The following is a 13,198-nucleotide window of genomic DNA, read 5'->3' on the forward strand; positions in this document are numbered from 1 at the left end:
TGTTGCTACACCTGTCAAATGTCATATTATAAATTTTACAATGACGACAGAGATTTACCACTTAAAATTCCTGGTATTTTTTAAAATTTGTGGTGGACAAAGGCAGGCTCATTTCTAGCTGGCGATCAATGTCATTAACAGCTTTAGATAGCACGCCATTTAAGCTAACATTAGCTCTATGGTTGAAAACTTTGTCTGACTGTCAGAATTCACAGCTGACTCGTTTTAAAGGGCATTGTAAAGAGGTTTAAAATATGTAGTTGATGGCACCACCTTCCAAAGTAGTATTGCTCTTACTACATCTCTACGCACATCATTTTAACACGTGGAGAAATCCAAATTGATGGACTCGCCATGCCTAGTTATGGTTGTTAAGCTATGGTCAGGGTCACCCCAGGGCCCTATGAGCATGTGTCTCTTAAATTAACATTGTAAGAGATTGGTATGGACTAAGGAGTATAACACCAGTAAGCTGTACAAGCAGTAGGTGGGTGATTTCAACATACATTGAACATTTGACCCAAGGGAAAAAACATTGCTGGGAACACGAAACCCTGTAAAGGTCCTCTGATTGTGCTTGGGAACATAGATATGTTCCCCTTTGATTAGGGTCTAGCAAATGGTCAATTAGTAAAACTTCAAAACCAGTAGTGAAGGTGAACATTTTGTTCGTTACAGCTTGATTTTACTGAAAATACACCATCAATTCAAAACATTTGAAATCCACATTTTGGTGTTTTCATTGCCAGTCTGATATTACACCTCCAAAAACACTTCAACTGATGTGTTCTCTATCCTCACACTTTCCTTTCTGGCTTCTGAAGCTTTTTTAAAAGATTTGTCCCAAAGTCAAACCTGTAGCTCCACGTGTTTCAATACCTTATTCGTCCATTATTCACAGGCTTCTAGGAATCCAAATTGAGGGTTAGACTGTCCTCGGCATGCTCTGCTAGATGACAGGGCAAATATGTCTCAACACAGTTTATAGCTTGACTTTCAAGTTACCATCTAACAATTGCTAGGCTCAGAATCAAAGCCTCGCTGACTCTTCAGTATAAACAGGCTGAAAGCCATAATGCAGCGCAGAGTGAGGCATTTGTCACACAGGTAGTGGAATTAGGTGTGTATGTGTGTGTTTTGAGTAGGACATAAAAGCACATACCAGGAGGAGTACTTGGAAAATAATGACTCTGTGTGTGTGTGTGTGTGTGTGTGTGTGTGTGTGTGTGTGTGTGTGTGTGTGTTGGAGTGGGCTGTTATTTATACAGGTTACTCATTGATCCAGATGACTTGAGGGAGTGGTGTACAAGGCAGGGATCGGCTCCACTAGCAGGGTTCAACTGCTAGGGGTTACATGAGTGAACACAGGCGCGCGCGCACACACACACACACACACACACACACACACACACTCTTATTCATATATAAAGCCCCACAAAAAATGAATATACACACACTTCTATACATACGGTCTTAAACTCATAGAGTTCAGATGTGCCAGATAGGCAATCTGCTTGTGTGTGTGTGTGAAAGGAATTTGCGTACAAAACATACACATGCTGACACACATGCCGACCTTCCTCTCTGAAAGTCACCCCTCCACATCTCTGATGCTTGTTTAAACAGCCCTACACGTTAGAGAGGAGGGCCTTTCACAACACACACACACACACACACACACACACACTTTGTTATTAGACTATTTTCCCGAGTGGAGATCTAACAAAGAATGTGACAGCTCCGCACACGTCGCACGGCAGAGGGAGAACACACACACACAGACACACACAGGAAGAGGAGAGGCAGCATGACCCAACATGTGCTTGGCTCGGATGGAAAACCGTCGGATGCTCCATCTCCCAAAGACTCTGGGAAGAGGAGCCGGGAAAGGCATTCAGTGGGATAGGGTTGTGTACACTGGACTGAGCTGGAGCTTAGGGGGGGGGGGGGGGGGGGGGGGGTCAGAAGAAGATGGACTTGATTGTTAGCAGTGCTGGAAAGAAAGGGGGAACAGGGAGATGATAAAGAAAGCGTTGAAGGAGAAGAGAGACGAAGAAATGAGGGAAGAAAGAGATAGCAGTGATGGCTTGTTTGATGGTGACATGGCAGCCCTACTGGTTGGTGAGGCTATCCTTCAAACGAACAGGCTGGCTGGCAGCAAACATCTCTCTGCTGAGGTGTCTGAGCAAGGAGCAAGACGGTAACATTAGACTTTCCCTGCACAATCAGTCTAATCACAATATAGTCTTACAGAGATCTTTGATAAGCTGCTGGCTGTCTGACACCCCAGTTACGATAACCTCCTGCTTTACTATTTCGCAATAACCACAATCAAATCCAGCCAGTCCTATAGTAAACTGAACCAATAGGCATGTCGATGCAGATGCATAAATCAAGTCATTCTTCAGGGTATTAGTGTGGGAGGAGTCAAGTGACTACACACTGTCAATCAAAACAGATTAACAAGCTAAACATCTCCCGATTAGAGTAAACTGTATACTTAAACCAACTATAAATGATTCCTGCACAACCGGTGTGCAGTCCATGTTTTCAACCAGCAGCAGCATGCAGGCAACATTTTACTTCCCTGTTAGTTATCTTCTTCAGAGCATAAAACTCTTTAATTTTTGCCTGAAGAATGAGCCCAGCGTCTCTGTGTCACCTCTCTGTCATGATGTCATGTGTAGGGCTGCAGTCAGACATCATCTGGCCTTTGGACTCTAAATGTTTTACTACCACACCCACAGATCCTTGTGTGGGCCCTTTCTTTGCAAAGGGGGAATTCAAAAGAAGAGTATGAAATATTCACTATGTGGGAAGGAGCAGGGATGCCAAACATATTCATGGTTAATGCTGTTAAACATTTACCTGAAATGATCCTTTCTTCCTCTCTGTTTCCAGCTCTCAGTCACACGCATGCGCGCGCACACACACACACACGCCAGTGCTTTACAAGGTGGAGCGTTTTCCTTTAATTTGTCTACAGCTACAGCCTGATGATATCTCATAAGAAAACGCACCTTTAACCATTGTCCCGTTATCACAAAGCTGCAGCTTACCTGGATATGAAGATTTCCTCATGATTGCAGATGTTTCCTGTCTTAGTCCTTGAGTGGAATTAGCCTATTATTTGCGAATATTAACAGTTGATGAGTCTCTCCGGGTTCTCAGTATGTGTCAAAAGCACGCTTACATCCGTAACCTTTCCCGGTTGTTGCTTTTTGTGCGCTCCCCCCTCTCTCTCTCTCCCTCTGTGCCTCTCTTTCCACTGCCACTCCTGGACGGTCAGCTTTCTAAACGCACCTGGGCGCAGGTAAATTCACTTCTTATTGAACTTACTGGACGTATTCCCGTCTTAATTCCCACAGTGAACCACTTGGGGAGACAGTCTGTTGAGAATGGATACAATCACACCTGCGCTCCTGACTCACGCCCAGTCCAGGAGCGGGAGTGGTTTAGTCTATACTGTACAGTAACTGGAGGCTCAGAGTAGGAATACAGGCATGTTTAAATAATATTTGCTGTATACTTGTGTTGTGCTTAAGAGGACTATCACAGGCAAATGAATGAATTGCAGCTTTTACTTTCAGTAATCCTGAAAGTACACCTGAAATGCTCGGGTCTGCTGTGTTGCGCAACATTTAAAGCGGGCATGCGCGCACTTGAACGATATCATCCTTAAAAAGAAACCAATAGAAAATTTGTATATAGGGAATCCCTGTCTTTGTACATTAAGAGAGATGTATAAAGCTGTATAATGTACAAAGAAGCATGTGCTATCACCCACACACCACGTGTGTGTGGCTTGTGTGTGGGGTTGGGGGGGGGCATTTTGTTAGTAGTAGTTCGTAGCTGGTGAATTGTTGAGTTAGCCCACATCTAATCAAATGTTCAGCTGTGCCCACAGCCTTTAACCTTTTGAAATTCCACATGTCAAACTGTGGCAACCTGTTTCATATTCATAAGACCTGGATTCACATCCTGCCAAAGAGCTGCAGTTCTGATCTGTAGGGACCTCTTGTGGTTTCTGCTTGCTGTAGTCCTCTTCCTCTCAGCACTGATCTCCACTCAGTGCTCAACAGCTCAACAACAGTGTTCTCAAAGCAGATACATCATCCATTAGCTCTGATGAGTTATTCATTCAGGCAGAAGGACTCAAATAAATGACACAGTAATAATTGATATAAAGTTCACGGGATGTTCAGGTGTGTCCTTCAAGATAATTCAGAGAGCTAACGCCCAATCTTTCCTTTGGGTCTCATGAGTGGGAATAAAAGTATGCAAGCGTTCACATTTAACTTACTGAGTTGATTGGCCAGTGCTTTCCCTCACGTTAAAACGTGAACAACCAACTATGTAAGTGCATCACTTACTGGAACTGATTTGAGTTTTCAAACAGGAAAAACACCATGGCAGTTCTCTGATTAAACAATTTCACCAAAATACCCTTTGAAATCATTCTCTTAAAAATATATGTTTGTCAGTAGCTCCTTTGTTGATGTTTTACACAGTGTTGATACTGACATTTTAAAAAAACACATCAGCGCATCTGTGATTGTTTTGCTCTCTATAGACACGTATTTAGCACCTTAAAGCAAAACTGTGTAATTTTTGTGGAACATCTGTTGCCCACAAGAGATGATTAAGGGAAAATCTTAAACATACTCAGAAGTGTCAGTTGTACATAAATATTTACCTAAAGCTTGGTAACATGAGCCACCCTACTGGTGATTCTTGAACAAGTAAGGCTGTAGCAGCAAAATCCCTGAGTTTGTTGAATCAAGCGAGGGTGGGTTTAAAAGTTTAGGACTTTCATTTATAAGAGGAAGTGTCTCTTCTTTTAAAAGTCACATAGTCTCGCTTTAAAATGTGGGTTTGCGAGGAAGTGGCACAAAAAAAGTTGAGTGAGTCATCTGTTTTCAGAAACCAGATGAGTGTTGTGCATCAACAAGAGATGGATCGAGTGTTTGTCACTGTGAAAGGTTGATGCAGCTCTGTTATGATGAAGATTGGCTGCTTTATGCCACTGAATCCCTCTGAGGATGAAAGAATGAAGCCATTTTCAGTGATCACATTCTCGTTGCAGAGTTTCTATCCTAAGTCTCTAACTAAAGGATTTAAGCACTGAATGGGATAAGCATCAAACAAGTAACATGGTAAAAGAAAACATGTACCTGAAGAAGAAAATTAGAAAAATATCGGGCCACCTTTAAAATGTCTTTAATCCAAAGCGTAGGTCACTGCAGTGAAAAGACCATGTTAGTCAGTTTCCTTTGCGTTCGTTAAGTCTCCAAATGTGGGATGCCCTGGATCACAACATCAGGAGACATTCATCTCTGCTTGCCAGCAGCAACGGGAAACCTCATCAGGCCCATCTGCAGGAACAGGATAATATCCTATAACTGAGGTTCAGTGTCTCTTTTTTCCAGATGTATCAGACAGTGGGGGCTGCAACATAACTGTAGGACTCCAGAGGCTCCATCTCATAATGCAGGATCACTATTATGTTATTATTTTATCTAAGTATTGCTTTGTAAAAAAACAGAAATGCACAATATTGTATATGTGAATAAATACATTTAGCCACATCTTTAACTGCCATATTGCACATAGTCTCTATTTTTCTTTTATAACTTGCATATTTTATCAATTTCATATTTTTATATTTATATAAGAATATGTCTATATACTACGTCACCAAAGCAAATTTGTTGTTTGTGTAAAAACTACTTGGCAATAACGCTGATTCTGATTCGGAGATTTAGTGTTGATGGAGCCACAGACATTATGGTTGTAACCCAGCTGCTGACACTGAAAACGATTTCTTTGAAAGATAGATGGAATGATCAGGTAGGTTACACGCAGAGCCTGCTGTACGTAACGTGCTGAAGAAGAAATGATCAAGCTCTTACTGTACATTGCCTTCGACCTTTGCATTTGGCCATAAACACATCCTGCTGCTCACAGCTAATCTAGGCCACTCACCGCACAGGCTCTAACCAGAAACATCTTCTGGTACAAGAGAGTGTACTGTACTGAGAGCTCTCACACTTTTAAACATTATATGACTTATGTGGAAAACACTAATCAGAGACAGTTTGAAACCAAACACTTTGGATCAAAAACCTGTTTTCACCCAACACCTACCTACACCTCTAAAAGCCCTTAGTGAATGTCACAGTTTCCGTTCTTCTGTAACAACTCAGAAAACATGAGAAGGGGGTGATGTAGCCACATTTCGAGAACCGTTTTATTACTTTACTCTTGATAAACAGCACCTGTGTGCATGTGGATGATCAAAACTGATACCAAAAATAGATACTGTACATTAGGCTTCAGCGTATGAAAGGCATTTCGTTTTTGTAAACACATGCTACAGCACCTATTGGCTGTGTAAAACTCTGGCAGATGATTATCTGAGTGTTATACAATATTTGTGTACCTCAGGTTCTGATGTACCATATCTTTCAGTGTTTCCTGTTACAAGTTATGACAAGCATGGAAACTGCTGCAATTGCATAATCAGGAGTTGCCTACACTTGCCTAAAACTTTGTCTGAATTAATACTAATGGGTGGGAAAATGGGACGTTTGAGTTTAAAAAACCCCACAACGATCACTGTGACATCAAGGTGTATATGTTCTTGGCTTCTTGCTATAAATGTGCTTACACTGTTTTTCTTGTAAGAAGGGGTCTTAGTTTCCGTTTGTGTGCTACCACTCACCTCAAAGCACAGTTTCCATGTCTCGCTTGAGTTTTACAAGTTGTTCAAAGTGGCCTCCCTCAAAACACACACACACAAACTAACTTCAGAAACTCACCTCTTGACACTTACCCCAAATATGTGTGTAAACATACATTTCACACCTAAATGGTTTGGCTGCTGCTTGGTGAAGGAAATAAAAAGTCACAGTTTGTGACCACATAGACGCGACACCCAAGTAAACAGTCTCCTGTCTTGCGTGCGGCATTTTTAATGTTGACTCACACAGCATCTCTCGACACTGAGTTTGGATGAACTGTTTGATTTACTGTGTTTGACGATGCAGTGTTCGTATTAGTGAACAGGTGCGGTAAGCTCAACATGACACTGGTAATAAATCAGTTTACTGTTGTTCGAAAGGTTGTTTCTTCTTGTGTGGTTCACATTAACTGAGATAAAATATATTTTTTTTACAAATACAGTATAGATTCTCTAATAATTAGAAACAATTGACTGGATTCTCCTGCATTACAATAAAATAATAATCTATCAGTCGTCACTTCAAAAAACCACAGTGACAAATGGATTGATTTGATGTGGGCTATTGGTGGCTGACGGTGTGCGAGAATTCTAACCACAGACTAGTTGGCTAATAAATATGAAAATAGTATAAATTGTTATTTGTATAGCTTGTCTATTGCTCTGATGCTATCTCTTTTACAGTAAGTCAATTCAAGTACAAGTTCAAAGAAAGACTCAGTGATGTCACTGACTCATGTATTCACCTGTTCACGTTTTTGGTCATCCTCTACCCCCATACTGTTTAATATATAGGTCACACAGACTTTCTGACTTTTTGCCCTAACTTTTCTCCTTTAGTTAACAGCATAAAGTCAGACTTTAACTTTTGGGAAATATTACAAAAGAAAATATTTCTGGTTAAACTGTTTTTCGTTTTCCTTTAGTTGGACTTGAACGGATTTTTTTTATTGTGTCACATCATGGCTTGGTGGTGGTGCCAGAAAAGAGTGCACATCCCGGCATTCTGAAAAGAAAAGAAGTAACAAACGAAGATATTTCATCATCCTAAAGAAAAAAGTTAAACAAAAAGTTAATAATTTCAGACATGGCTACAAATCCCACAAATGTTTTGTTTTATTTATGTAGACATCAAATTGCAGTCTTTATTAAAACACTCAGTATCTTTTATTGCATTCAAATGAACACTGCCTTTAGTAATATAAAAAAAAATCTTCAAAAAGTGTATTAACTTTATATAAAACTGTAAGAAATAACATTAAAGAAAACATATTTACATAAAAAAATTGATGTCACGATCACATGTCAGTGCTTTTTTTGCCACAGAAACAAACTATGACTATTTTCAAATGCAGTTCTGTATTTTCATACATCCTGCCGAAACCATTGAATGGCAGTGTAGGTGTTCCAATGTCATTACTTATAGAAATTCATGGACCCTATTGTCTTAACTGTCTTTCACTGACACACAGTCAATCATGTGCAAGGCCTTGAAGAGACGTCTTGAGTCTCTGAGTATGTGGGAGGAGGACGTGGTGAGTTGCTACATAGCTTCACTTGAATCGCCTGCACCACAGGGGTGCAGAGATGGAGTTTCAGGTTGCTCGCTTGCAGGCTGACGTCTTCATCGTCTCAGTGTTCCACGCATGTCCTCATAAACATCATTGGTGGCGACGTGCCTCGGTTTCACTGAGTTGCACCGAGTCTTAACCTGGCAACAACAGATATTGATGTCAACATGTTGGGTTTAGGGCTGGTTTATTAGAAATTAGAAATAGGATTGTGATTAAACATCTGTTTTGCACCTTCTTTTTACTGAGGCTTCAGTGAGTTATAGAAAAATACAATCAAATAAACATACACAGGTACCAAACAAAGCAAACATACACTAAAACACATGGGTACCTTGAGGATGGTCCATGTGAGAAGGAAGATCATGATGCCAAGCAGCACAGCTGTAGAGATCACAACAGCCACCAGAACCATATTCTTATTTGACGGCTCACACTGCTGCGATGTATCTGTTTTAACTGATAAAAAACAAATAAACACAAACATAAATGTGTTCATCATCAGAGACTCAGACTGTAAAGCTTTTATGTTTTCATTAATTTTTCTGATAATGTATTGTTTTGGAGAAATTACAAATGTTCCGTTTAGGTAAATTAAGTATCAGACACTCAGTAGTCGTATTTGAAATCCGTGCCTTTACTTCCTGGACTGAACACATATAGTCTGTTAATGCTTGAATTAGTTTGTACCTTTGAATTAGTTACATCAGCAGCCTGCTGTTACAATGTGTTGTTGTAATGCACATGTTGGCCTTCTATATACTTGCTGGATCAATCATTGTTAAATTGGCACTCAGAATAAAACTTTGTCCAATGGGATGAGTTGAATTGTAAGAAGTCAAGGTTCTGTGTGATAACATACCTTGACGTCGCTCACCTGTCACCACCAGCAGCACGGATCCATTGCCTTCTGTGGTTACGAGTGCAGCAGTCCCCTGGTCAAACCTTTTGTATTTGCACCAGTATGGTCCCGTGTCGTCAGAGGTCAAGTTTTTGATGAGAATGTCCATGTTGGGGAATACTCCATTTAACTGAAGTCTACCCTGGAATTTTGTGGCAGTGGTATTTTTGCCTGAGTCACCATCTATGTGCAAAACCTCATTTTTCTCACTGAGCCCTTTCTTCAAAATCAGGACCTCTTGGTTCAATTGGGACTTAGGTAATCTGCACTGGATAGTGACAGCTCCTCCAGTATCTCCCCATACGACTCCACTGCTCTCTACATGGATGGACACAAAAGCTTGCACAGTTATTAATTTTTATCTGACTTTACATTTGAATTCACCCTGCCTTACATTATTTACTACAAAATACATGCCATTCTTTGGCGTTGTACATGTAATCTAGTCTTACCTGGGTCACTCAGGGCTGTGCAGGAGAGACAAAGGATTGTTATGAGCTTTACCCAGACAGCAGACATGCTGACAGTGACTGTCACACAAGGTGCACTTCTAACTCTTCAGTCGGAAATGTGTTTGTGTTTTAACCCACATAACCCAATGCGATTACTACACGTGACCTAGAATAGGGGTGTCTGATGTGGGGGAGAGCAGGTGAAAGCAGACATCTTAAACACACTTTAGTGGGAGATTGACATACTTTAAAAAACAACTTTTCTCTGACGTTAAACCATTCATTGGTGAATATAAACACTGGACTTTTTTTATACTTCACTAAAGCAATAGGCAAGATTTTATCATCGCTGATATGTTTTGAGAGGTTGCACAAGCACAACTGCAGTGTTTAACGTGCTCCTGTTTTGCACCGACAATGCTTGTTAGTGGCAGAAAAACAAAGATGTCTGAGGATAACCAGAGTGCTTGAAAACCCAAGTAGATAAGATCCAGTTCTACAGATTGTTTTTGTGGTCTTATTTCTAATAATTTTACTCTTATAAAGAACTTTGTGACCTTGCTCTGTGAAAAATGATATATTAAATAAAATCACGGTAAAAAGAGTATATATTATTTTTATCTTTAGAATGGCAGTGTATTGATAAACATGACAAATAGGAAAAAGAAAAGAAAGATGAGTATATTCTGAGTAGATACACTTATATACAGAGAGCAATCATATTGTCAGCCAATGTCATGTTTCAGCTATGAGAGGAGAAACCACTTCAGTGGCTCAGTATCACCAACTATGACATAAAACAACACTCACTTATATAAAATAAACTTAAAGGGAAGGTGACAGACAGATGCGCAGTCATACCAGATTTGAAACAGCTTTATGAATTCATCATTACATACATTTATTACAGGACGACACATTTTTTCAACTTAGGCATCACCTGTTACCTAGTCGACTCACGGCTGTGCAGGTGAGACAAAGGATGGTTATGAGAGTTAACCAGACAGCAGACATGGTGACGGTGACAATTATACAAGTTTTACATGAAATAGAAATCAGGAAGTCTGGTTTTGCTTAGGCAGCAGGAGTCTAGACCAAAAGGCTACAAACAACAACATGTGACCCTTAGGTGTGTGAAATCTAAATTTTAAGATCCAGACAGACAGTTTATATACAGTACATTGCAACGTGAGATAGGCAGCTCTAATCTGAACTACTGACTGCAATAATAATATAAACGCATAGCATTAAATGTAAGTCTCAAAAACAGTTTTTCTCAGAGGTCACAGAACTTGCTCTGAAAGTGAATTCATCACTACTGTTCTTCATTAGACCTCTCTAAAGCATCAGACACATGGAAAGACATTAGCGTTGGTTGATATGTTTTTCAGAGCTACAGGGATAGGATGTCAGTGCATATTTCACGCCGAAAGTAGGTCAGAAGTTTAGTTTTAGCATAGGGTGCAAGGCCACTGTTTTACAGCGTTTGCACTGCCCTCTAGTGGTGGAGAGATGGAGTTTCAGGTTGGTTGCTTGCAGGGTGGCAGCGTCTCAGTGCACCGAGTCTTGGCCTAGTAAAACAACAGATTTTGTTGTCAACATGATGGGTGTAGAGCTGTTATACAATAAGTAACAGGATTGTGATTAAACCAGGGGTTCTTGACCTTTCTGGCAGTCCAACCCCTTTTTGAGGTTGAAAATATTTCCCCACCCCCAGGTTAAGAACCACTGGATTAAACATCTGTTTTTGCAGCTTCTCTTTACTGAGGCTTCAGTGAGTCGCATACAAACAATCATACAAATAAACACATACAGGCACCTACAAGCAAACACACACTAAAACACATGGGTACCTTGAGGAGGATCCATATGAGAAGGAAGATCATGATGCCAAGCAGCACAGCTGTAGAGATCACAACAGCCCCCAGAACCAGATTCATATTTGACGGCTCACACTGCTGTGATGCTGTCACCACCACCAGCAGCACGGATCCATTGCCTTCTGTGGTTACGAGTGCAGCAGTCCCCTGGTCAAACCTTTTGTATTTGCACCAGTATGGTCCCGTGTCGTCAGAGGTCAAGTTTTTGATGAGAATGTCCATGTTGGGGAATACTCCATTTAACTGAAGTCTACCCTGGAATTTTGTGGCAGTGATATTTTTGCCTGAGTCACTGAGCCCTTATGTTTTTCAGAGCTACAGGGATAGGATGTCAGTGCATATTTCACGCCGAAAGTATGTCAAAAGTTTAGTTTTAGCAGAGGGTGCAAGACCACTGTTTTACAGTGTTTGCATTGCCCTCTAGTGGCAGAAGAACAAACATTTCTAGGTGTTCATGATTTAGATGTGTTTATAGTCCTATGCTAAAAAGAACAGGTTACAAGGGTAACATTTGACTTTAAGGCCCCATCCCCATTTAGCATTTATAAGCACTGAATAAACTCTGATGCTCTGATGTATGAAGAACAATTTAAATGGTTGATTTAAAAACAACAACAATATACATTTTCTTTCTAAAGACTAAAAAAGATGGGATTGAATGACTAAACTGAAATTTTACGAGAAAAGAACACAAGAACTGAACTTCCCTCTGAATATGTCCTCGGAAACCCATTTCCTCAATACTCCTTGTGGTTGTAACAATAGAGCACACAGAAAACCATAAAATCACTTTGACACTAGAAGTCAGTCATCCTCTTTTTGCATCAATATGCGCTGAAACAAAATATCACATCATGTATTTACGTAAAATCACATGTACCTATTGCTGACAAGGATTTACTAGACACATGATGATGACCATTGTAGTTTGAAGCTGAAATGACCTCAACAAACTCCATTAAGTTGTCACTGTCCTGGGAGAATTGCCCACTCAACATCAATAACATCAATAAAGGCTTTCACAGTCTTTTAAAAAAAATACACCTACCCCCTGCTCTCTCTTCCTCCCTCTGGGACAGAATAAAAAAAGGTCCCTGTCCATCCCACCCCTCCTCCAGTCTCATCCAGTTAAGAAGGTACAATCTGAGCCAGAACAGGCGCTGCAAGGAGGGCTTTTTGTGCTCCCTTTGTCATTACGGAAACTGTCCATTTGCCAACCAGTGCTTCCTGTTTAGGGCTTCTGGTGGGCGGGAGGCGTTGTATATTTGAGGCTGTGGGATAATCAGGAGGCTCTGTCTCTGGTCACAGAGAGGACAGGAAGACAAGAACAGAACATAGGGAGATCATTTATTTAAACAATTTATTGTTTCTTCAGGTACTCTGGTGGTAGATTCATAATTTTGGGGGGAACAAGTCAGTGTTTTTAACCCGAATGTCTTCTGCATGAGATACTAAGCAACATATTAACAAATCTCCTCCTGCAGCTCTCTCCTTGAGTAGTTGCTCAGTCAGAGCAGTATGACTGATTGGGGTTATTGATTGACTGATTGCTTTTGCCATGTCACTCACAGATGACTCACCTCAACACATCGTCTTCCTCTAGAGATCTCCCTGAACACACACACGCGCGGCCTCAGCTGGAGTGCACATGG

General features: G+C 40.6%; 2 protein-coding genes across 4 annotated transcripts in view; both read right to left on the reverse strand.

Annotated features, from left to right (window-relative positions):
* Positions 1 to 3,360, reverse strand: part of LOC119888555 (septin-9-like) — a 78,944-nt gene extending 75,584 nt beyond the window's left edge. The window contains exon 1 of the mRNA XM_038699164.1: positions 3,060 to 3,360. Within this exon, the coding sequence (XP_038555092.1) occupies positions 3,060 to 3,081 (22 nt within the window). The 5' untranslated portion in view covers positions 3,082 to 3,360. The remainder of the gene's footprint in view (positions 1 to 3,059) is intronic.
* Positions 3,361 to 7,840: 4,480 nt separating this feature from the next.
* Positions 7,841 to 9,821, reverse strand: LOC119888599. 3 transcript variants are annotated; one of them, XM_038699262.1, is made up of 4 exons: positions 9,667 to 9,821; positions 9,176 to 9,532; positions 8,648 to 8,772; positions 7,841 to 8,453 (listed from the first exon to the last, which is right to left on the reverse strand). In XM_038699262.1, the coding sequence occupies exons 1-4, from the start codon at positions 9,731 to 9,733 to the stop codon at positions 8,367 to 8,369; spliced, it is 636 nt and encodes a 211-aa protein (XP_038555190.1). In that variant the 5' UTR covers positions 9,734 to 9,821; the 3' UTR covers positions 7,841 to 8,366. The 3 variants fall into 3 exon arrangements, with proteins under 3 accessions (XP_038555190.1, XP_038555173.1, XP_038555182.1); XM_038699245.1 differs by having other exon boundaries at positions 9,176 to 9,553; positions 9,667 to 9,770; XM_038699254.1 differs by having other exon boundaries at positions 9,191 to 9,553; positions 9,667 to 9,769.
* Between the last annotated feature and the right edge of the window lie 3,377 nt (positions 9,822 to 13,198).

This window comes from Micropterus salmoides, unplaced genomic scaffold (genome assembly GCF_014851395.1).
Source record: "Micropterus salmoides isolate LMB-PRFRI ecotype aquatic unplaced genomic scaffold, ASM1485139v1 Ms_hic_scaffold_10, whole genome shotgun sequence".
Classification (NCBI taxonomy): Eukaryota; Metazoa; Chordata; class Actinopteri; order Centrarchiformes; family Centrarchidae; genus Micropterus; species Micropterus salmoides.

What these genes read in the sequence shown, in the direction of transcription:
- LOC119888599 (XM_038699245.1), bottom strand. Translation starts at nt 9,733, where the DNA reads ATGTCTGCTGTCTGGGTAAAGCTCATAACAATCCTTTGTCTCTCCTGC. An exon ending in GACAGGTGAGCGACGTCAAG is followed by an intron (nt 8,773 to 9,175) that starts GTATGTTATCAC and finishes GTTTTTTATCAG; the next exon opens with TTAAAACAGATACATCGCAG. An exon ending in TCACATGGACCATCCTCAAG is followed by an intron (nt 8,454 to 8,647) that starts GTACCCATGTGT and finishes TGTTGTTGCCAG; the next exon opens with GTTAAGACTCGGTGCAACTC.